Source organism: Opisthocomus hoazin, chromosome 8 (assembly GCF_030867145.1).
Source record: "Opisthocomus hoazin isolate bOpiHoa1 chromosome 8, bOpiHoa1.hap1, whole genome shotgun sequence".
Lineage (NCBI taxonomy): Eukaryota > Metazoa > Chordata > Aves > Opisthocomiformes > Opisthocomidae > Opisthocomus > Opisthocomus hoazin.
In genome coordinates, this window is record NC_134421.1 from 11,348,821 (window position 1) to 11,373,362 (window position 24,542).

The following is a 24,542-nucleotide window of genomic DNA, read 5'->3' on the forward strand; positions in this document are numbered from 1 at the left end:
AAGATGGCTCAGTGCCACAACTCTTCAAGGTTCCCATAGGGACACATAGCTCTCTGCTGCCTCGCACACAGGGCTGGACCTTGGCTTTGGTTTAGCCATATGTATCACATTCTCAGCACCTTTCTCAAAGAACTGCAGACAGTTTGTTAAATAATGTGAAACTGTATGTTACTCTGTCTATTCTGCCTCTTTCTTTCTCTTTCTTTCTCCCACATTTTTTCATATGTCTTATAATTTTGATGACTTGGTTTTAACCTGCAAATTTACCCCTAAAGAAACAGCATGCCAGGATCTTTCTTTCTGCAGAATCCTGAGCTGCTTTCTCTACAGTTCAACTAATAATTTTGAATTCTTGTTGTGTCAATAATCTCGATTCTTATTATTTCACAGCGAAAAGTCTTCCTAGTATCTCCTCATTTTGCAGAAGTTCTTTTTGACTGGAGAATGAGACATGGGAGGAGGAGGAATTCCTTTTGGTGTTTCCTTAGATATCATAGAATCATAGATCGGCAAGGGTTGGAAGAGACCCTAAAGATTATCTCGTTCCAACCCCCCTGCCATGATCAGGGGCACCTTCCACTAGACCAGGTCGCTCAGCGTTCCATCCAACCTGGCCTTGAACACTTCCAGAGAGGGGGCAGCCAGAGCTTCTCTGGGCAACCTGTGCCAGTGTTTCACCACCCTCATGGTGAAGAATTTCTTCCTAATATCTAATCTAAATCTGCCCTCTTTTAGTTTACAGCCATTCCCTCTTGTCCTATCACTGCACACTCTTGTGAAAAGTCCCTCTCCATCCTTCCTGTAGGCCCCTTCAGGTACTGGAAGGCTGCTGTAAGGTCACCCCGGAGCCTTCTCTTCTCCAGGCTGAACAGTCCCAACTCTCTTAGCCTGTCCTCATAGGAGAGGTACTCCAGCCCTCTGATCATCTTCATGGCCCTCCTCTGGACCCGCTCCAACACATCCATGTCCTTCTTATGTTGGGGGCCCCAGAGCTGGACACAGTACTCCAGCTGGGGTCTCACAAGAGTGGAGTAAATGGGCAGAATCACCTCCCTTGACCTTAGTTAGCGAGGTTCTTTTGGCTCTCAATGTTTTAACAGGGTACAGGACATGGTACTAGTGGCACTCTGTGGATGACATGAACACTGGTGATTTCCCATCTCCTGTGCACAGATTCACCTGCTTAGAGAAGTACAGGCAGTGAATGAAATAATGGCATTTCCAAGTTTGTCTGTAACATTTGTAATGTTACAGACCATAGCAACAGCCAAGTTGAAATTCTTTAAATAAACTTTCAGTTAGCTTAAATGTTGGTGTATATTCTAAACTAGTTATCTACTTTCTCTTTATAATGAACAGGGAATGACAGGGAATTACAGAGAGAAAAAGCAGTTTATGTTAGACATCTATGTCAGGATTGTGAATATATCACAGGTTCTTCTCTATCCACTTTCTAGTGAAGGAACCTAAACAATAAGCCTAGATTAAATGTCTAACTTTTAAACAACTGAAGATTGAGATGTTCATCCAGAATATGTTTACTGTTCAGAATACTTCAATGGTCCTTACAAAATCATATTCTCACAGATCCTGAACTGCAGGTAGCTCTTTCAAAAAGGTGTTCTTATTCTATGTCCCCAAACCCTAGATTATACTATGAGAATTTCAGATCTAAGACCCTTCATTCTTCTAACCTTAATCCTATCTCTAATCTAGTCCTAGCCAGTCCAGGGGCAGGGAGGGGTGCTTGCAGAGGAGTGTTATGTAAGCCACCAGCCTCCACCCAAACTCACCAAGACATGGGTAATGATGCAAAATGGCTCTCCAGGACCCATAATTCTTTTAACCCTAGCAAAGGCATGGATCTTTATCTTGATCTAGACTCTCTAGATCCATAGAGGGATAACTGCAGAGGAAATATGGATGTGCTACTGCCTCTTCCCACATAGTCCCTCGCATCACCACCCCAGGACTTGAATGATGCTACGAAACATTCAGCACTGGTACCTTTTGCTCTCTGAACTCTAAAAATACTGCTGGTATTACTTAGTGCTGACCCAGGGATGGATACATGCAGTTAGATATTAGGTGAGCCATAATCTCCTTCACACAGTGCCTCTTTCCATCCCACCACGAGTGGGGCTAAAGGCTAGGTGAGGAATTTCAGGAGTGACAGTCTCCTCCCATCCACCCGCTTTCCTGAATGAGCGTCACGCAGCTGGGTGAGGGTAAGACTCCTCTCCTCCCCTGAAAAAACCATCATGACTGGGAAATGGCTGTCATTATCAGGAAAAAAAAAAAATCATCTGCCCTCCAGCCCACTTTCAGAACAAGTTAAGATGGCAGCAAGGGGCTGTATGAGTTGTTTTGGCAGATGTATACAGTCTAGTGACTCAAAACCAAATGACAGTACCTGATCTCAAATTGCTTTTAAGTGCTCACATATTTTGTGAGATTAATGGATGAATCAAATTCTGGTGGTTCCCTGCACCTTGTGAGAAAAATCAGGAATCAGATTGGGTATCCAGGCTATTAGGTGAATCTGGAAAGCAAGTTGGGACCCTTCTGTGGCTGAAATTGTAGAAACTCAGCTTCAGCAATATATTCTTATAGAAGCAAAAAGTATAAGCATTTCCTCAGGTGCAATCACACACTTCTGGGCTCTCCCAGAGGGACTCCAGCCCCTGCTTCAGCACTTCCTTAATCCATGAATGGTGAGAAGAGATAATCCTGCTGATGCTCCCATTTTTGTAGCTAATCTAAGACACTGGAGATGAGCCTTCCCTGCACAGTAAGGGACATGCAGTGAATTGTTTGGGTTTTGCCTCTGATATTAAACTGCCATCTGTACTTACTGTGGCCAGTTTCTCAATCTCTGCTTCAGATGATCCAAGGGAAGCCAGTCCAATATCCTAAAGCAAGTAAGCAAGCAGGCAGCATTACACTAGTGTGATTATTCAGCCCAAGGGAGAGAAAGAGGGGAAGGGGAGAACCACATCATTTCTAGCATGAATAGCATGAACTATTCATTGTTTTTGTCACCCAAAATGACCTTCCATGGCTTCCAGGATGCCTACCTCTCCCTGGCCCCCAGCTACATACCACTGGGAGCCACATTAGATGAGTGTTTACTCCTCAGCATTCTCTGTATAAAGTTAACCATCTCTCAGCTTAATGCTGGTCTATCCCTGGCAGAGATTTATAGGAAAGCATGAGAAGAAAGGACAGCAAGGTGGGTTTTTTCTTTGACATTACCTTTCTGTCTCTCGCTTTCTTTCTGACAGCCCTTATGACAGAGTCAGATCCGTGCAGGGAGGATTCTGTTTACTCTCGTCTGTGCTCCCCGTTAATTGTTATTCTCACAATAGGAATCTGTACATGTCTCTTCTTAGCTATCCCAGGAGCCATATCATGCAGCAAACAAACAAAATCAGGGCATTTTCACCATTCATGATCTCAGGTTGAATGGAACGAAAAAGAATTTTCATGAGTTTCAACTGTGAAGACACTTTGTGAAATAAAAAGTCACATGTGAAAATTCATTTAATATGATCCCATGTTGTCTAGTCTGTGTTATAAATGAGAAAAGAGGAAAGCTGGAAGTTTTGAAATTGCTACAATCTCTTATTTCTAATGTGTCTTCAGTTCTGGTATTGAACCGAACTGGAGAGGTTTCTTCTAGAATAAATGATAGGCCACTGGGATATTTTAAGTACTACTCATCTGAATCTGATAATAACCAATATTTACGACCAAAATGGAAACTGGCATGTATCCAAGTTGATAAAACTGGAAACCACATTATATGAGGTGGACTGGCTTTCTTTTCAAGATATTCTGACAGGGACCTACATCACGTAACCCCTCTGCTCTTACTGCCAATTTCCACACTAGCCACTGATTGATAAGCCTAGAATATGAATTATCTTCTTCCCTCTGCTATGGTTTTGAGGCACATTCATAGTTATGAAGGCTTTAATTATACGAGGTCATTGAGTTCACTTGGGTCTGACACTGACTGCACATACTAAACAGCCCCTTATTGTACAAAGAAGTCCTGTTTGCTTTTTGGTGCCTCCTCCCCAGTGTGAGCAATGCTGTGAGAATCTGGTGAGTTGTAAAAGGAAAAATAACTCTAATGAATGACATGGTGATGGACACAATTAAAGTATCATGTGAGATAAAAATGAACATCCAGAGACAGAACCAGCCTCAGGGCTCGATGGCTGTTGCTGCTTAAGTTCATGTGGTGTAGGACAGTAAGCCAGGGGAAAGGCATACTCAGTACAACTCCAACACACAGCACCGCAGAGGCTCCACTGGCATCCTTCTGCAGACAGACACGGCCCTCCCACAGAGAAGTCCCACAAGCACTGCCTGCCCTTTCTTCTACATGATGTCCATAGGGAGCAGTTCTACCACTCCTTTGGAGTAAATGTCTCCTGAGGCACTGCTAGCCCACCACCCCTGGAGGCTGTGACTCAGACACAATCAGGTCTTAAGATAGTGTTTCAAGCACGGTGAGCAGCATGCCTTTGAGGCATATCTGGCCTGCTATCCAGAGCAGTTGGTTCAATAGTCAGCAGAACAAGCTTCTTACCTGTGAGAACTGGGCAAACTCCTTGTCAGCCAGCATGGGAACATGACCCAACAACTCATGGCAGCAGTCTCTGGAAAACAAGTGACCTTAATGTTTAATAAAGGTTTCTTTTCCTGCCCTACGTGATCTTCCCATGAAGGACCTCAACCAATAGACCCCCAAAGGGAGCTAGTGTGAGGGCTGCTCTGCAGTAGCTGCCTCCATACCTAGCCTGGCTCTGAAGGGAGCATGGCAGAGTATTCCCTTCTGCCATGGGGAGCCAGCTGCCCCCTGTGACCTTGGCCATTGTCTCACTTGGGATGGCACAGGCACTGACTAGTCCTATGTCACAACATCTTTGAAAGGCTCCTGTTTTATCCCAGCATACAGAAAAAGTGTCTGCGAACTTGTAATTTCTCATGAAACGTAATTGCTGTTGTCTGGCCAGCACTTATGGGGAGAGTTTCACAGCAGGGAATCAAACCCAGCAGAGGGTAACTGAAGGCAGGATGAAAAGATTAAACTAGATACTCTCCAGTCTTTTCCTTCCCCAGACAACTTTGCAAGAGAGACAGAGACCCACACCCTTCATGCATGACTTCCCCTCTTAACTCTCTAGCTACCAGTTTCTCAAATTGTTTCATTCTGTGAATTACTGGATAGAGCTCCAGAGTCCTTCCCAAGAGAATCATGCCAAATACATTCAGAAGGATGGGACTGAGCCAGGGCATCAAACTTACGGTTCTGGGGAATGCATAGGAGAAGAGAAATGCCTTATATACTGTGTGCTCTGGAAGACACGAAATGCCAGGCTGGCAAGGAAGTCACGAGCAGACAGCAGTCCTGCAGCTGGTCTCAGCTGGAAACCTGTTCTCTCTGCAAACGGAAGCAAGACCGAATTTAGGTGTTTCTAGGGTACAACGACATGGCATACTTACTTCACATAAGCAGTTTCAGAGGACCTTCGTGCTCTGTTGCAGTAATTCCCTCCACCTAAGCATAGCAGGAATATCCTGACCTATCATTATTGGTGTGCCCATGTACTGCTATGGGTCCAATTACTACATCGAATCACCTAGCCATCCACCCTACCCGTGTTCACACAGCAACGATACGAGGTAGGGCAGTACTGCCTCCCCCTGTTTATGTTTTTAGCACATTCACGCACATTTGTCTACTATGTCCCACATGTCAATGATGTGTCTGAGGTCATATATGATGCTGCATTTTCAGTCCTGGCTGATCTATTATTTCTTGGATTCTCTCTCTCATTTCCTGTACAGCATGTGTAAAAGAAAAATGGGAGATAGATAAGAGGGACACCCCACCCCTACACTTGTCTGAGAGCACCTGGCTATTCCATGATGCTAGGTTACTCTTTAGACCCCTGCTGCAGACTTTCTTTTACCCTACTCTGAAACCCCTGGTACTTTGCACTATTGAAGACAGAAGTAGGTGGACCATGAGTCTGCTCCATTTTGGGCAGTTCTGTTCCTCAGTGGGCCTAGTTGAACCTACCCCAGAGGTAGAATTGGAGCGTACTATTCAATTTCATTTCCCTTTATCAGTGCATGCTCCACATGTATGAACTAGCTCAGCACTGGCAAAACTTGATATCAATTCTAGCTTTCCACCTGGACTTTGTTAGAATGGGAACGTGCAGAAAAAAGAGCAAACAGGTCTTCGTCAAAGATAAGGGTTCTGGAATGTGGCCCTTAACCATCTAACATCAGAGTTTCCATCACTGCTCTCACCTATATCTCACCTCTGGTGTTTTTTTTCACCATTGTATTTGTCTAGAACTAACTACACAGCCTCCCAGTGATGTGATCATGCATGTTTTGCTTTGCATGTGTCCATAGAACAGGACAGAAGAATGCAATACTTTTGCACCGTGATTTCATCTTGGGCTATCAGTGTTACCCCAGGACACCCTGCATTGCTACAAAAAGTCTGTGAGACACAACTAACAAAATAAGCAGTCCTATGGTCAGCAGAATACAAAATCTACATTTCCATGGGAAACATGTTGGTGGTCTGCAAAGCTAAGAAAATTGAAAATCACTGCTTTAAAAGAGAGCCAGTGATAATCTTTTTGAAGTCCTATATTCAAAATCTGTGTTGCATTCTCAGCTCCAATAAATGACATGTCATCTTCTTTAGACATAAAATTACATTATAAAAAGTTCAGAAATGGCTTTATTCTCCCTTCTCTATCCATATTCTGTTGTGTCACGAAGCCTGGAACATAATTTATTTTATGTAAACAAACAAAAAGAATCCCACCCAGAAACCAAGCCATTTACAAGACTTGTTTTGTTTCAGTTTTTAATGTTGCTTCCAGCATTTCTTGTCTTGCTCTGTCTGGCTATTAGAACTTCTCTCATTAAAAAACAGAAAAGAGAGAATAAAAGGAGGAAAAAAAAAAGGCTTCACTGGAAGAATTGGAAGTGGCAAAACATCTGAATCTATACAGGACAAAAAAAGAGTGGACAACAAGGAATGATTCTACCTGACAATGTGAGGGACTGGGTGGTTAACGTTTGCCATGGTTATCTTCCATTGCTCCACTGAATTCAATGGTAATGGGTACAGAACTGCCTCACAGCTGAACAACAGCAAAAACACCTGTGGAGATTATGTCTTTAGCTTTCTCTATACACTTAGCAAAGGCATCAGAGTTAACCAGGGAATCAGAAATGGTTCTAAAGCAGCTTAGTATTCTCCCTCCTCTCCAGTGAAGAAAGCAGGGTGTTTGGGGAAATAGGCAGACCATCAGCTATGTCTCCTTACACACTGGCCAGCAGCTGGCACAAGAAAGGTAATCCCTTGCTGCCGATGCTATACTAAGCCAATCCAGAGGAATGTGAAAATCTCAGAATCTGGTCATCTTTGGGCTAAATTCTGAGTCCAAGTGAAGTGAAAACTGCACCGGCTGAAAAATATATCAGATGAGAACCAAGCCCTCAGTAATACAGTTTTGGAAGGACTATGAAAGAGTCTAGGGAAATTTATATTGCTTTAGCATCCCTGTTGGAGGAGCAGTAGGGAAAATGAAAATTACAGTTTATGTTCCCTGAGAGGCCCTTTTAATTATAGGCCAGTGAATCAGTCTGCTGATGGAACAGACTTGGCCAGTTGTCGTGAAAAGACCTAGGAAAAAGTTATCTGCTGAAGGTAATATCTGCAAAATCTGAACTTCTATTTCATTGCTGCACAATAAAACCAGCAATCAGCAGAGAATTGGAGATGTGGCTGATTGGACCTACTGCCCAAAGATTTCTGAAGTCAAAATGAGTTGAAGAGAACGTCTTGAGTAGTTGAGCTAAAGTGATCTGTAAGGCTTAACTCTTGGCCTAAAAACCTCATGTATACAGACCTGTGCGTTGTTGTGTGATCTTGCTTGAGTTCACTCACTGTAATGTGTTACAGCTGCAGAGGACAATGAATCCCTAAGTCCAAACATCTTTCCTAGAAAGAAAGGTGTGCCTAGGTTCATCTAGTGAACCCTTTAGGAAAACACTTACCATGTTAAATGGTCACAAGTTAACCATTTAAATTCCCTTTAAGTAATTATGAAATACTTGTGATGCAGAGTTCATTTCTGTTCAAACCAGCCTCACTAGTAGGCCAGGTGACACTAGAAACATCTTGTAGTTCAGCTTGTACCGAAGTCAAAAGGAATTGCTTGCTGGAGTTCATAGATAGTGCTGAGTAGAAGAGAAGATAGAAGTTTATCTGGCTGTGTGGGCTGGTTATAACATGATCACTTTGTCTCGAGGATATCCCTCCCTCTCTCTCTCTCTCTCTGCATCGCTATAGTTTATTATATTCAAAGCTGCACCAGTGGAAGTTTTTCAAAACTGCACCAGGGTAGGTTTAGACTGGACATTAGAAAACATTTCTTTACCAAGGGGGTGGTCAAACGCTGGAACAGGCTTCCTAGAGAGGTGGTCAATGCCCCAAGCCTGACAGTGTGGAAGAGGCATTTGGACAACGTGCTTTAACTTTTGGTCAGCCCTGAATTGGTCAGGCAGTTAGACTAGATAATCGTTGTAGGTCCCTTCCAACTGAAATATTCTATTCTATTCTATTCTATTCTATTCTATTCTATTCTATTCTATTCTATTCTATTCTATTCTATTCTATTCTATTCTATTCTATTCCATATAATGTCTTATCATCACACGTGCCGAAGAATGGTCCAGTCCTTAGAGGCAGTATTTAGCAAAGATACATGCTGGGATTTATGTCCGAAATGGGAGAGTGGGACAGTTCAGGGCTCACCCAGAGCTAACCAGTGACAGGAGGAACTGCACTATGCATCTCCACATAGGCTGTAGTTGAAATACATCCACTGTATGCCAAGGAATTTTGAGACACATCACAGCCTAAAGAGTTTCGTTAAGGTTTGGTTGGTTGAGCCCTACACACCTGTAACACAGGAAAGAGCCTAAGCACAATAGATTGATGACTTGTATGGAGCAAAAATTCTGGCCTTCCTGACACAGATGTTAAAAGCCACCCAAATTAGTAATAAATCAGAAGAAGTCTTTATAAATCATACCCCTCACTCGGTGGCTGCTTGGCATGATGTCTTCAACACAAATTTTACAAACCTTGCAGATGCTTCTGACTCAGACTTAGTTTGTTACAAAGGGACCTTGCAATAATGTCAATCTTCATGCTATTCTAGAAAGTATTCTGCATACTGAAATGACCTTATTAGATGGAATCATTGAAGGTAAGTAAGATATCAATCCAAAGCCCCACATAATGGGACTAAAATAGCTTACTTGCTCTTAATTTTGTCTAGATGTAAATACAGTTCTTTTGAACAAACTTTGCTCCATCTATACACAATCTTTTACAAAGCCCATAGGTTAAACTAACTCATTTTATCTACAGTTTAGGGAGGGTAGGACCAGTGCTCCCAAGAGCCGTTCTTTCCATTTTCCTTAGACACCCTTTCCAGGGTGGAATAAAATTCCTCTGAAGTGCCTGATTCTTATTCCCGGTTACAACAGTTTGGACAGTTAGCTTACATGAGACACCTCATGTTTATAGTAGATGAGTTGAAACTGACTGAAAACGTCTTCCCAAATGCTAATAGCAGAATTTTCAGAATTACTGGTTTTCTGCATTTTTTTTGCTTAGGACAATTTGTATGGCATGGAGAAAATTTAGAACCAGAGCCTACAAAAGAAGTGAGCCTACAAAAGAAGTGAGCAGGCCCAGACTCCAGGCAATCAAATCCTGTAAATCAACATAAGCAATACAAATAGTATTATCACATGATATTCTTACTTTATCTTAAATTCTCCCTCTTTGAAATCACCTGATTCACTTAAAGAATATGAATTACTGTGGTAATCCAATCAGCATCATACGATTTCTGGAGCTCCCTGCTGTCAGCTACTGTGTAAATGAGATAAGATGAGATCAACTACTTCATAAGAAAAAAATATTTATCAGCCCAGTTACTATAAGAGGGAAGTAAAATGTATAGTTGAATAGAAGGGAAAATACAGGAAAAAGTACATAATGCATACACAAAAAAATTCCTACAGCTGGGTGTTATGGTGCTTAATACCAACCCTCCATTCCCTTATACTAAAGGTGCAATAAAAACTTTATCATTGAACTGCTGAATCTTGACTAAAAATAGGAGTGTCTTAGAAAACTCATCAGCAACAGAAAGCTTATTCAAGCTTGCTAGCATGATCTACTAATCTATGGAGCAGGTCACTTGATTTCCTGAATATTGTATAGAAGTTTAATTTATTTAAAGTTAAGCCATACTTTTTATTATTTATTTCATCATAGTGATCAGCTGTCATTCTCTCTCTGGCATATCTCCTTGTCACTGGGAATGAGTAAGAAGACCACCTTTGTTTAATCATTCTTGATCACTGTAGGAAATGAGCTGGTTGACACAAAGCACCTGGCCTTGAGAATCCTTGCAGCCTGTAGCCTCATAAAAATCGGACCGGGTCTCTTCTGCCTTTGCTTGTTAGTCCCCAGCTAACAGCAGGTAGGTCAGCCCAGCAATTTTATGTGTCCTTTCATTTAAGGCCACATCTTCATGCATTTACAGACTAGCACCACGGCCTTGCTACTCTCCTGTCAGCCACATGGTAGGTACCAAAGAGTTTAGTCTATCAAGTGAGGTCAAGCAGACAGAAAAAAAGCAGTATTTTTTCAAGGCAGCTGCTGACTGACTAGCAGAACCTCCTGGAAATAATTTCCTCTAACACAAATTGCCATCCTCTCTCATGCATCAGAAAAGAAGTGGACCTGAGAGGTGGGTACCTGTACTTCTGTTTGGGTCTTACTAGGAGCGTAGCTATAGAACATAAAACACAGCCAAATCTGTAGAAAATCTGTGTGTGGAAGTCATGCTGAGCAGTGTGCTGTTGTGGTTGTACTGCTGCTAGTACTGGAATTAGCTGGTTAGTGCTACACCAACTGCAGCTGCTCACAGAGCAAACAGAAACATACTTGCAGCTTGGTCCCTAGATATGCCTGGCATCAATGCTCTGTGCTAGAGCTCATCATTCACGAGGGAGCCCTACACCTAATCAGCTCTGCTCACCAGTTTGGGCCCTATGAGGTGATTTGTGTGTGTACGTGGTGTACAAACATATCCAGGGAACCCTAGAATAAAACATGGTTCATAATGACTGACCTTTTAAAAATCTGGAGACATCCTGAAGTTGAGGTATGTTATCCTCTTGGTAGCCACAGTATTTCTCCAGTTGCTGGAAAGCATCCAGGTACTGCGTACAGGCATGAGTAGGGTAAAGGCTGCTCAGCTTCCTGTACACTTCTCTCCTGAAAAGCAAAAGCTGTATAGTTTGATGCACCTCAATAAAGCAGTGCTTGTCTGTCCTGTCTACAGATCCACAGACAGTCATAAACCCCCAGCATAGACAATAGTCTAAAAATCTGAACTGAGGACACCTGGTGTTTGGAAGCTGATGTCTGGGTGGGTGTAATAAAGTATAAGGGGTTTTTATTTCGCTTTTCCTCCAGAAGGTAGGTTCTGTTCAGCAGATCTGTTTTATCCCCTCCTACTCCCTCTTTTAATGTAACAGGACTCTAATCCTGATTCAGAAGAGTTTCTTGCTTAGGTATAAGGGTGTAGGAGGTACTAGGGAAATCCCAGGAGGAAAGCAGAGTCTATGTTGCACAGTTCAGGGATGGAATGAGTCAGGTATTCCCTCCCTTTCTATGCCAATGTACAACTTGAAATGCCAGTCCCTCCATCTCCATGCTAAAGCCTAGCCTATATTTGACTCTTACAAACCTCCTTCTAAAAAAGCACTTTTTCTGATACTGAAGAGTAACATCTGGACAGGCAAAGAGGTTCATACTTTCGCAGTTCACAATGCCTGGCAAGGGCTGTGTATTTGAAAGACATGCCAACTTCTTGAAGCATTTAGCTCATTATACAAAAAGAGACCAGATGAAGAAAAATATATATAAACAGATTTGGGCACATGCTTCAACCTTCTCCCAAACTTGATGGTGCTTGGATTTAGAGCTGTGGTTTGGAATATATTTAGCTGTTGCAAAATAAACAAATAGTAATAGGATGGCAAAGACCCTTATAGAAATGGTTATTTCTGTTCAGACGTGACCCTAGGGTGTTAACAATTTTATAAACATTGTTTTATGAAAATTGAGATCATTCTTGGAAATGCTGACTACGGAAAATGACCTTTTGTTGTTTTTGTATTGTATTTTTTTTTTTGTGATGCTGTTGTTGCTATGGAGGCGATAGCCAGTCCGTGGTAATGGCTCTCTTCATTTGTACAAATGTCTTGCACAGTGTGGGAGTAATGACCTGGAATAAAAGGGGGGAGGAAAATCTTAGGAGGAAAAAAAGTGAAAAGAACAGAGGGAAACAGTGGCTGCTGTCACTATTGCAAAAGCCGCAGGAGACTGGGCCATTTCCATACAAGAATTAGGAAAATATGAGCAGGACTGGAGTTCAAGTGCTGCCATGGCTTGTTTCCCCATAGAATACTACTGAATTCCGTGGATTGCACAGGATCTGAACCAGTACAGAGTTCATCCCCAGACTGGAGTCTAGAGAGACCAGGCTTGTTTGCACTTCTGCACATACAGTCTCTTTTATCAAAGTATCATTCTACTGTGTGTCCCAACATAGACAGTCTCAGAGACTAGTGATAATTATCAAAGCTAAGTGTCCCTTCTCTCTAAGTACCTCTAAGGCAATCATCTAAGTTCCCTCCGAAGACAACAGAGTAACAGGTATTTCCAGACCACAATTTAGTTTGCCCTAATGCAGTGTCTCAAATGGGTGTAACACCTCACTGTATAGAGGTGCTACTAGTTGAAGAACCATTAAGCTGCTGCTTCATGGTACTTCAGTCCAGAGATGGAAAGAGAAACTGCTGAAAGCGTGATCTATGAAATAATCTAGAAAGAAGACTCATAACGAAGGATGGAGCCAGACTCTTGAAAGAGTTTAAAGGCAATGACCTTATTTTACATAAATTTCCTTATTTTTTAGAAAAAAAAGTGGCACTATTCAGCTTTTTTATGAAGATGTGGCAGGTACATTCCCATAATTCTGTCCTAGATTCTCCCTTTTTCTTATATAGCTTTTACCCATAAGATATCTTTTATGACTACTTAGTTTCAGGGCCTTCCAAGAAGTCTGCTTGAAAACAGAAACTCGGATCTTCTGTACCTTCTGTTTTCTGAAAGCCATATTTCTTCACTTGATTAGTTTTCATTTTTATAACCACATTGCTACAAACTGAAGGCATCCAACAGCTCTTCAGAGTCAACACCAAGGGAATTTAGTCTGTGCTACAAATTTCCCATTCAATTGCATAGTGCTCAATTATGTTGTGCTGTAATGCAGCTGACCTCAGGGCACAGCCCCAGGGGGCTGTGATAACCATTGGGAGGTCTAATTTTGGAAACAGCTTTACATAACAAGAGAATCTGGGTTGCTGGGGCTGGCTGTTGGAGGAACTGGGCAGATACTCCTTTAAAGTTCTATTCCATTACCACAGTGGGGCTAATTCTAGGTGGAGAAGGGCTGGAATAGTGGAGGTTGGCAACAAAAGAGAAAAACAGGAAAGAACACAATATTAAATTTTCTTAAATATGACATTCCCACGCACCATCCCATGCCAAGATTGTTGGCTGGTGGTAGCAATCATGAGCGTGACACCGACCATCAATCTTTGACAATTGAAAGATGATATAAAAACCTATTTGAGCTTAATAAAAATGTGACCGCCTGAATCAGTTGGATGCAAGGTTTCTATGTGCTTGTGGGCAACACTCCTCAAGGTTTCTACAGCACAGTGGATTTTATTTAAAATTAAATAATCACTGAAAGAGATGGGATGGCCCTGTGGTTGAGGCTCTGGCATGAGACAGCTAGTGTATGGATTTAATTCCTGCCATTAACATAAACTTTGTGTATAATTTCAGGAAAATCACTTAAGGTCTAATTTTTTCAAGTCCACAGTTATAATATTTAGTCATCATTCTGCCTTTTTGCCACCTTCAGGCTGTCTTTCCATTTAAATTGTAAACTTTTCTGAACAAAGACTTTCTCTTATTATGTGCACATGTGGCACCTTGTACAGTCCTGGGGCTCTGCTCCTAGTTGAATGTTTGGACATATTTATGTTTGTATTATCATGCAAATATGTAATTATTGCTGATTACTGATATTTGTTAAAGTTAGTGGGAGAAAGTGGAAACAGAGGTGCACGAAATAAGAACTCTGCTTTGTCAAATCTGCCACATACTTCACATGAAGTCTGCAAACATAATTTAAATTGAATTTTTTTTGTTTGTTTGTTTGGAGTTTAGGGGTTTTTTGTCTGAGGGGAAAATCTTCAGAAGAAACAAAGCCCCAGTGAAGAAACACTGCACCCCTGTAAAAATAACTTGCCATCACTTCATATGATGTCAAAGGCCTTTTTACAGTGCAAATAATGTATACTGGAAGGGCACTTCAAAATTTCCTTTACCTTCCATTTGAGAGAATGATACTTATTCATGTTAACAGCAACGAATATTTGCAGAACAAGCAAGGCTGGCTATGAACTTTGGATTAGCCACATCCTATGAACGAACTGCCATCCACCGAGTGGGCATTTTCTCCTGGTAATAGATTTGGACAGGTGGTATTTCTGTTGCCACCATAGCTATAGTTAATCAGAGGTCAGTTAGAAAAAGTTATACTATAGGCTCCAGGTGTTCTCTGGTTTCTGATATCTTGATAGGATTGCCAGGCAGGGAGATGGTCAGGAAAATGCAATTTGCTCTGGAAAGTGAATAGTTAAGACCATTCATGAGCATGGCTTTCAACAAAATAAATGACCAAAACATGACATTTCACCAAGGAGTAAAATTTGAGATGGGCAGATATGATTTTAAAATGTTATAACTGTCTCACATTGCCAGTCTTTCCTGGGACTGCAGTGGAAAGACCCAGAAGTGGGAGTACAAGTAACAAACTCACCAAGTTGCAATCTCCTGCACTGTGTACTCAACGCGAGGCAAAGTGTCTCCTCTGTAATGAAGAGAGGAAACAATGCAAGCATCTAAAACATATTTCAAGTTCAGTTTAAAAATACTAATACTCTGCCTGCACCATGAATATTTGCTGTAGTGAAGATAGAACCAGCAAAATAGTATATAATTAACAACTTCTTTATTTTGATAGGCTCTAATGTATGCATTTGCTCCTCTGTTCCAGTGTGGGAAGGAAACAGAGGGATATGGTAAGAAAGGGAGCCATGTTCTGCTTTACAGAAGAAAAAAGAGGCCTCCAGGCTTACCCTTACCACCGCTGAAGGCAATCTAGTGACCAAAACACACTGTGTCCCTGGAGGGTCCATCCTTGGAGGATGTGAGCAGCACATTATCATTGCAGAAAAGCAATCAGAAGTCATTAGCAGAGAGCTGCCCAGCTGTACACTGCGTGGTTATCACTAACCTCTGTGATGAGGCTGATAATCCACCACCAGTCCTACCTATACACGTGATTGACTCTGCCAGACAGCAGTGTGATTCTAGTGAAGTTTTACAAATAAAGGTAGAAACATTTTCAATCGCCCTCATACGACTTGAGACATTTTTAGGTGGCTAATGTACATGGCTAGAGACATTTTATCAAACAAATTATGAAAATAGTAAATTGCTTTCCTTTGTCAAAAACGTCTTCCTAAACATTGTTCCCTATAGTTCCCAGAAGACAATAAGCCTCAGCTCAGGAGCTAGTCTTAAAAGGAACTGCAAAATTGAAATGAAAGGCTCATATTGAGAAATCACCTCTGCTAAGGCAAAATGCAGTACTGAAGGAAATGTGAGTGCAATCCTAAGATTTTTATCTTAAGGTGTATTTGCTGTGTTGTGGGAAAAGTCTATTTCATATGGAGTGAAACCTTCTGTGGCTGAATTCTGCTTTCTAAAAGATAGCCCCATTGATATATTAACAAACGTTTAAGTCTCTGGTAGTTCTTCCAAGTGAAGATGTCTGAAAGTGCATGTGGACTGCTGAAGTCTCTCTTGAATAGCTTTGTACTTACGCTCTGTAGTTGAAGGCAAGGTCAGCAAAGAATGCCCTCCGTTTCTTGTATTCCAGGTCGGCGTATGCCTGAGTTAGAAGGTAATTTGAAAAAAGTGTTATATTACCAGAGATTTGTGGGCATAAATAAATTTGCTAACAGAAGCATTTGGAAAACCTAGGCCTCAAACAGGTTGTTTTAATGAGGCAATGAATCCTGAGCCTTATGAACAGGGTAAGCCAAAGTCTGTTACATCCATGACATTCTGATGAAAATTTGGGGCCTGTGACCAGAAAGGAAAGTAATATGGCTTGGTGGGAAGATTTTTGAGTGGTTCATAGATACTGCATCACATACCATTACACTTACAGTCAAATTTAAAATGTAAATCACACTAAAAATGGAATTGATGTAGGAGTGTCACTTCCACTAGGGAAGAGCTGAATCCCTGAATTGTTTCTTTCCTGCACTAAGCATGAAGATTGCAATACAGGGCCATGATGGGTGTAATGGTACCAAGCCTCGTACCATCTCACCAGAGAAAGTACACTGTGCCTGCACAATACCCTGCACTTTGGGTGAGGAAGGGATTCTTGCTGGCTAGAAATCATTACAGCTGTCACTGAATCTGTAGAAAGTACAGGCTTTCAGCTCATTCCCCCCCTGCCCATTTATTAGCATGCTATGATAAAGACAGATTCAGTGGTACCTGTTTAAAGGGCAGTTTACTTATTAAATACAGAAGTTTTCTTTTTGCTCCCTCAGTGTTTACTAGAAGCTGAGCTTCAAGTAGGCTTTTCCAGCTATTCAATATGAATAGAGATGTAGATTCAAATTCTTTTCAATTTTACATCATTCATAATAGGAATAAAATCTGAAATCTGGCACTGTGTTGCTAAAATAACTCGTACAGCAGCCTTGATCAGCATCACTGTACAAACATTTATTATTCTAAAATATTCAGAATTTACTGGAACCACTTTGCGTACTACAAGCCAAATTTCTCCCTTAGGTTTATTCACATAATTTTCAGTGTAGCAAAAATACCAGTAATACTGCAGTTAATGAGTATTGTGTGCATGAATCTGAGGAAAGAACTGGATCACAAGAGCATGCTTATTTTTGTCATGTGTTATGGATAATATGTTCATTCAAATGCCATCCTTCCTTGTCAGTAGCTGTAACAAGTCCCTGCAAAACATGTGGAAAAGCCATTGGACCAGACTAGTGTTGATGCTGTGACCTCTCAGCTCTGTTCCTTGGGCTCTGTACACTGCATTGCATTCTGCAGTGTAGATTTATCCCCACTCAATACTTTGGTCACTCTGCACCACTGGTGCTTTGTCTCATCCTCTTCAGTGCCCACACCTCCTGTTCAGCAAAGTAGGAGGGGAACTAGGTCCAGTTCAAAGAATTCCTGATGTGCATTCATTTATCTCCTGAGAAACAGCCTTAGAGGCAGCTCAGGAAAATTATAAATACTTGGATTCTTTCTATCAAAAAGATGTGAGGAAGAATGAAAGATCTCCTGGTTAAGGGGAATACAAAGTTCTTCTACAGCATTATAGTTTATTAAGTGATTCTCAAAAATAAAAGATAGACTTGTAAAGTGGTTTTGTACCACACAGAACTGTACAGAGGTAACAACATTAACATTGTGTAGGTTAATAAAAGGGTCAAAATAGAATTCATCCATTTAGTAAAGGGAATGACAAAATCTTGTGGATTCTGTGGACATCCTTCTAAACCTTCTTTGCATCTTTCAGTGCAAAGTCTGTGCTTTTCTTTCTTTTCAGTCATCACTTCTGTGTGATGTTTGGCAGAACACTTCACAACAATTCTGTGACCTACCTTGTCAATCAGCAAATCGCCCTTTGGGGTCCCTTGTTTGTCTGTACCTAACTCATATCTCATCTGTACTTAAGTTGGAAAACGTTGATGAGAAATGAGTGTTTGTCTGTTCCCAGTTCATTGCCTTACTATTACCATCTCTGGAGCAGGACTCCATGTTGCATTTTTACTCTTCATTCTCTTAGATTGTCTGCTTACAGCAAGGCTAAGAGTACACACACAGAACTGTTACGAGTAAAGCCCTTTTTGTGGCCCACTCATAACCAAGACCTACTGCCTGAATCCAAGGGAAACCATTCACATACACTCTAACAATACTTTGCACAGTAGTATCAATAAATACTGCCAAATCCTGACTCCAAAGACCTTGTGAAAAGTCAGATATAAACTAGGAATATAATCTTTTCATTTTGCTTCCTATTTATATTTTCAGTGCTTACCTCAACTGAAATCATTAGATCTTTTGAGCTTCTCCAGTCACGTTTAAATCTCAGTTCAGGTATTACATCAATTAATTAGTGCTGGCATGTAATTTTCTTATTTTCTGTCCAGGTGATTTTTGCAAGTTTAAGCGTAATGCTTCCCACTGCAGGATCTAAGGATCTGGTATTTATTAGAGACTAGCTCTTTGCCACTTGTCCTTATTACCATCCTCTGTACATCTGCACTTGAATGAGATTCCTGATGTATGCAAAATTGAAAATGCAGATGTGGAGTATCTGAAACATCGAAACGCAGAAAACACAAAAAGCAGCAGACTGGAACTTGACTGTTGTGTGGACCAGCTAGTACAAAGTGGACATATTTCAAATATATCAGAGGTGAAATAATAAACAAGAGGGTTTTTTAAACTAAACAATGAAATGTAAGCTCATGCTAAAGAATATGTTGAATAGAAATTACTTCAGTATGTCTCTGATGTTAATCCTATGTACGTTGATCAATCAGGACCTGTAAGCTTTTGTCATTATTAAGTTGTTCATTCTATACTCCCTAATTCCTCTGAAGCTCAGCCTTTATCTGATCCTTCATTTTTCTGTCCTTCATGAGTACTTCTTTACTCCTGATATTTTCCCTATGAAAATTTCCCTACAGAGGGTTTCTATTTCTAAAAACGAAATAACAGTGATGTCAAACTTACAGGGTGACCATGGTCCAAACTGGGGTCATACTTAGTGGTCAGATGGTGAGACTTGTCCAAATCTTGGATTTTTCTGGGGAACCAGGGCACTGGAGAAAAAGCAGCAACAGTTTAATGAGATAGAATCAAGTAATTTCTAAAAGACACAGAAAGTAAAAGTTGTGCTGAAGGTTGCAAGCTTTCTTTTCATCAATACCTAAGAATATTCATATCTACGTGTCACCATATGTCAGTAGTTGAATTCATTGGCTGGACAAACTGGCAGACTGAATGAAAAATTATCTGAAACTAACTTGCAATAATCTCTCAGTTTTAATTAGCAGTAACAATTTTTAAAGGCAAAATAAGTTCCTTTTAGGCCAAATGAGTAATTCTGTTTGATATAGAAAAAGAAAAAATCTGAATTTTGGACTTAAGAGAATATTTTTATCATGTCTAAAAAGTAGTCTTAAATTTTCATACCTTTAGAAGTGAAAATAACATTTTAAAAGGGAAAACGTGAACACTCTAGAAACAAAACAGGCCAAGAAGTATCTTGACTTCAAGTTTTTTCCTTCTGGCTCTTTTTTTTTAATTTTTTTCAGAAAAATTGTTCTAGCGTTAGCTGAATTTCCAAAAAGCTTCCTTCCCCTCAAGTGGGGCTTTTTCTGGTCCTTTTCTATAAAAATAAAATGTTTTCCTTTGAATTTAAGTGCCAACATTTGTAACCAATGAATTTAAAAAAATACTGAAAAAAGACAAAGTTGATGTTGCTTCCTGAGGTCAAACTGATGCTGTGGTCAGACTTAGGGTGTTACAGCTCAGGAAACATGCGTTTGGGGTCACCTTAATCACATACCTGACAAGAGACCAGGCATCTCTCTACTGAATGGCAAATTGAGCTTTAGCCCTATTATATTATATCCAGGCACACCCAGTTTGCGAAGGTCTAAGGCTACCAGTACATACTGATATTGGGAAATTCCAGTTCTTTCATGAAGTTATGGCCAATTCTGTGATAAGAAGGAAGAAATACTAGTCTGACAGCTGTCTTACATCACCCCAGACTTCTTTTGCTAAGTGTTTTTCTTTGCACCAATGGTTTTGCATGCAAGACACCTGTTCTGCCACCTATGGCCGTATCTCCTTGAAATCTGTACCTGATCATAAGTCCTCCAGCGTATGTCCCCATACACATCTCGCCTACCCCTGACTGAATCCTGGGAGAGGGCAGACAGGCTAAAGGAGAGAGGAGGAAGGACCATGGCAGAATCCTTGGCCTGGTCACAGAAATGGACACAGACAATAAAACGGGGATAGTGCTGACAGATGCCAGTTCGGCTGCATCTGTCTCTGCTTCATGGAAGCAGGGATAACCACTGCTTTTCTCAAATGAGCACCAAATTAATTTGGGTTAAAGCCACTATGGGCAGGGCATTATCTCATTACTGTCCTTTAGCAAACTGCCCCAGAAGGCTCACCTAAAAACTCCGAAGAAAAGAATAAAAAGTCAACATTGGAAAAAAATAGATTAAACCAGGAGCTGGAGCCTCAGATGATGGGGGTAGCCAGATTGTACGTATTTGCATCTTCCCAATAAAATAATTTACCAGTAAGCATGTTTATACAACTTCAATATCTCCTAGTTACCAATATGCTCTCACAGACATCTGCAAACCCCACTAGAAAGTGAAGATGCAGCTAGCCGCTTTCAATGAGATATACAAGTAAAATGGGCCACTAGCCAGTCTTAGACCAAGGGACTAGCTGCTGAAAGTCCTCTGACACTTTAGTACTCCTGAATTCACCTCATTAGGACCAAAACCACAAAGTGCTTTAAGGCCAAACCCTCCAAATCCTCACTTCTTGCTGATGCCGATACCTAAGGTGTCTCTGTGGGCCACAAATACCAACTTTCTGACCCTTTCTTAATGAAATCAAATGAACTGCTTGGGGCACTACTGAATTCTGGGGTCTGAAACACCCAGGAAAGACTCTCTACAAACTTAGGAGTGCCATGCAGAAGTCTGAGCTAACTTAGAAACAGAAAGACTCTTTCCATTTGCATGCTAAGTATACTAATTCTAGCACAATTAGATCCAAAACAAGTCTGATTACTTTAATGATTTCTGTTCAAAACCATCAGAAAAAAGAAAATGTGAAGAAAATTATGTCCCTAATATTCCTCTGCTTTAACCATAAACATACTGTCTTTTAACAGTCCCTTATTTTTGTCGTAGATTCCAGTCCCCGCACATCTGAAACTAACTGCGACTTCTGAGCACAAATCTCTGATCCTCTGCATTCCCACTAACTGTCTGTGTTTGCCTCGGAGCAGTCCGTTCTCTGCACGGCTCTCAGCCCACAATCTTCCCGTCATTCAGGAGTTTCTCCTCCTCTTCTTGTTTTGCTGTTCTGTCCTTTTCATCTCTCTTTTTGCTGGAACACTCTTCTCACCTCAGTTCCACTGGCTGTGGCAAAGTGCCTCGCTTTCCACACCAATGGGAATGGTCCCAATTCAGGAAAAGCAGCCACGCACAAAGAAAAATTAATGCATGCTCACCTGCTTTCCAGACTAATTAAACTACTATTATGAAGCTAATATTAAGAAAAGTTACTCCAAAAAGAAACAAAACAGCACTAACAGATGGATACTTATCTTACCTTTGTCTTCTCTGCTGGTTTTCACATCCTCTGCTACTCTCTTTAAGGAGGTGATAAAGATACTAACATCGGCACTGTGAACTTCACATTCAACAAAAATATCAAGATCATCATCAGAGTTCTTGGGCTTTTTGGCTCGCCTGGTTTCAAAGTGATGGATCTGAGTCTCAAACATCTGCAAGAGACAGATATTCATATGATGAAGCTTCTCTAAAGAATGAAGATCCAGGTAAGTCCACATACACTTCTACAATGTCTTTAAAAGGTGAATGAAAGAGGTCTTAATATGAAGTGCACGTTAAGCAATGAAGCCTAATAATGCCCAGTTTAGAAGGAGCTAAAATACAGGAAGAGTTAAGGATTAAAGACTGTAGAATTAGGTAGACGGAGATGAAAGATGAGGTACTGTTGACTGTAGCATTTCTTCTGTGCAGAAATAACAAATGAGTGGCTGGGTAATTCTTAAGACCCTGGCAGAACAAAAGCAGATCTATTGATGTATAATAACATCATAATTGTTAAATAATTGCAAACGATTAAAAATAAGCAACAAGTATAATACTTTTCTTTTTAGTTATTCATTTTCACAGATGAGAGTAAGCACCTGGTAGGGATACTTCAAGTGCCCAGAATATATAATGTCTGTGTGATTTACAGCTCTTGTATTCTCTGTATCTCCTGCCAGATACGCAGAGAAAATTAATTGGCTTCTAACATCCCCACAATCTCAGTCCTTGAAATGATGGCCTGTTGTTTAGTCAAGGCTGACCACCGCAACTGCTAGGAAGAAGTAGTAGATCGATATATACTCTAAACAGCCCTTATATAAAATAATGATTCTTCTAAATGACTGTGTTTAGTGGCTCCTTCACTCCAGAGCACTCTCCTTCTTCACCTGGAAAGGCCAGCCAACCTCTCTGAGCAGCTGTAGCAAAACAGGGACGATGAGACAGAGGGAAGGCAGGTGGAGGCAGAAGTCTGGGAAGGAGCAGAAGAAGGGTGAGAGAGGGGGAGAGGTGAAGGCAATTGGAACAGAGAAGAGGGCTCTGTGGAGTAAGGGAATGGTGAAGTTCATACCTCAAAGACTTTGGCTGCCTTAGAGAGCTCATTCTTCCTCACGTTGCAGAGAGTGAGGGTCAGGATGAGAGTGTCTCTGCTATCCTCCTGGTTGGAGTCCAGGCTGCCTTGCCTGTTCAATGACTCTATGCCACACATCTCCTTCTCCTTGCTGGCCTCTTCCTTTTGACCTGAGATCCCCACCAAGTCAGACTTCATTGGGAGACAGAGGAGTGGATGGCAATTGCCAGATATTGAGCAGAAACTGCCTGAGGATGTGAGTGCTTCTCCCAGAGCAATAGGCAGGGGATGTGGTGGTACTGGAGAAGCAGTGCGTATATGTGGCTGGTGAGATCAGAGCTGCCAGACAGCAGCGAAGCAAGCTACTGTGATAGGTGTAGGGACATTTATGTTGTCCATGCCGCACACATCAAGGGAAACCGCATACGTAGGATATGCGCAAGAACCCAAGATAACCCTCCTCCTCTGGGTGACTTCAAAGCACTGCCCTCCTGCTCTGTTTGAAATTGTCTGCATGCCGTTCAACCCTGGAGATGGGCTCCTTTGTGGAGAGGCAATTAGCCTGAGCCCCATTTACATCTCCCATTTTGGACTGCCCTGAACAATGTCTGAGATTGCCCTTCCTACTCACCATCTCTTACATCATTGGGACCCTCTCGGCATTGACCATGCCCCCAGGGAACCAAAGGGGCTCTTCCTCCAAACCCTAGCCCAATCCAAGTGGTACCTCCTCTGCACAGATACAGTTGCGGGAATGTCCGAGAGACTTAAACCAGAGCCAAAGTTCATCCCCTACTTCTGAGCTTTTCCTGTGCACAGGATCTGACCTCTTCTATCCTAGCCCTGAAAGAGCTGAGTGCTGCCTCCAGGCTAAGTTCCTCTGTTGGAACTCATTTCTGTCATGATTTTATCTCCAGAGAAGTAGATTTCCAAAAAGCCCAGGGTCACGTCTTTCTCACAGCTGACAGGGCAAGCTCAGGGGGAAATTCAGCTCTGCTCCTTCCAGCATAAGGCATCCATTGACATCCATAAACATGTTTGTGGGTATGAGCAGCCATATCTTCATACCCAAAGTTACAGTGTGCTGGACTCTCTGTGAAAGTCATCTTGCAGGCCCACAGAGAAGACCATCTCTGTCCTCCCTTTGCAGATGGAGCCATTTCTGATGTGCCCCTTAGCTGATCCTGGCTGAGTCACATAACTGGGTGCTGTATTGCACTTTAATTCTCCCTGGCTGAGGAAGATAAAGACAATGTAACCAATTTTTTTTCTCCAGCGACCACTACAGCACTGTGTTTCCCCTTGGCCCAAGACAGAGCACTGGGAAGGTCTCAATTTCCCCGTCTATTGCCCAGCTGAGACAGAAAACCCAAGGTGGATTTTGGAGCACTGTGCCCAGCCTGCAGGCCGCAGCATTCTGAGGAACATTGGCCCATCCAGACCTCGCGCACTGTGGGCTTTGCAGGGTATGGTGAGTGCCAGCTCCGGAGAGCGGTGTCCCTCGGCCGTGCCCAGCCCTAGGGAGCGGTGTCCCCCCTCCATGCCCAGCCCCGGCCCTCCACCCACCGGAGGGCAGGGCAGGGCAGGCTGCTGTCCGCGGTGCTGAACCCGCCTCCTGGCCCGGGGGGCGAGGTGAGGGGGCACTTCAGAGGCGGTTGGATTGTGGCTGTGAACTGAATGG

At 41.8% G+C, this 24,542-nt stretch overlaps 1 protein-coding gene across 1 annotated transcript in view; it reads right to left on the reverse strand.

The window, feature by feature from the left end:
* The window catches only part of LOC104338293 (tyrosine 3-monooxygenase), a 33,501-nt gene extending 10,442 nt beyond the window's left edge, over nt 1-23,059 (reverse strand). Inside the window, exons 1-9 of the mRNA XM_009944321.2 lie at nt 22,862-23,059; nt 21,785-21,959; nt 19,142-19,230; nt 16,171-16,238; nt 15,102-15,152; nt 11,268-11,413; nt 5,320-5,455; nt 4,601-4,670; nt 2,856-2,912 (exon numbers count right to left, since the gene is read on the reverse strand). Of these exons, the coding sequence (XP_009942623.1) occupies nt 2,856-2,912; nt 4,601-4,670; nt 5,320-5,455; nt 11,268-11,413; nt 15,102-15,152; nt 16,171-16,238; nt 19,142-19,230; nt 21,785-21,959; nt 22,862-23,059 (990 nt within the window). The remainder of the gene's footprint in view (nt 1-2,855; nt 2,913-4,600; nt 4,671-5,319; nt 5,456-11,267; nt 11,414-15,101; nt 15,153-16,170; nt 16,239-19,141; nt 19,231-21,784; nt 21,960-22,861) is intronic.
* Nucleotides 23,060-24,542: the final 1,483 nt, after the last annotated feature.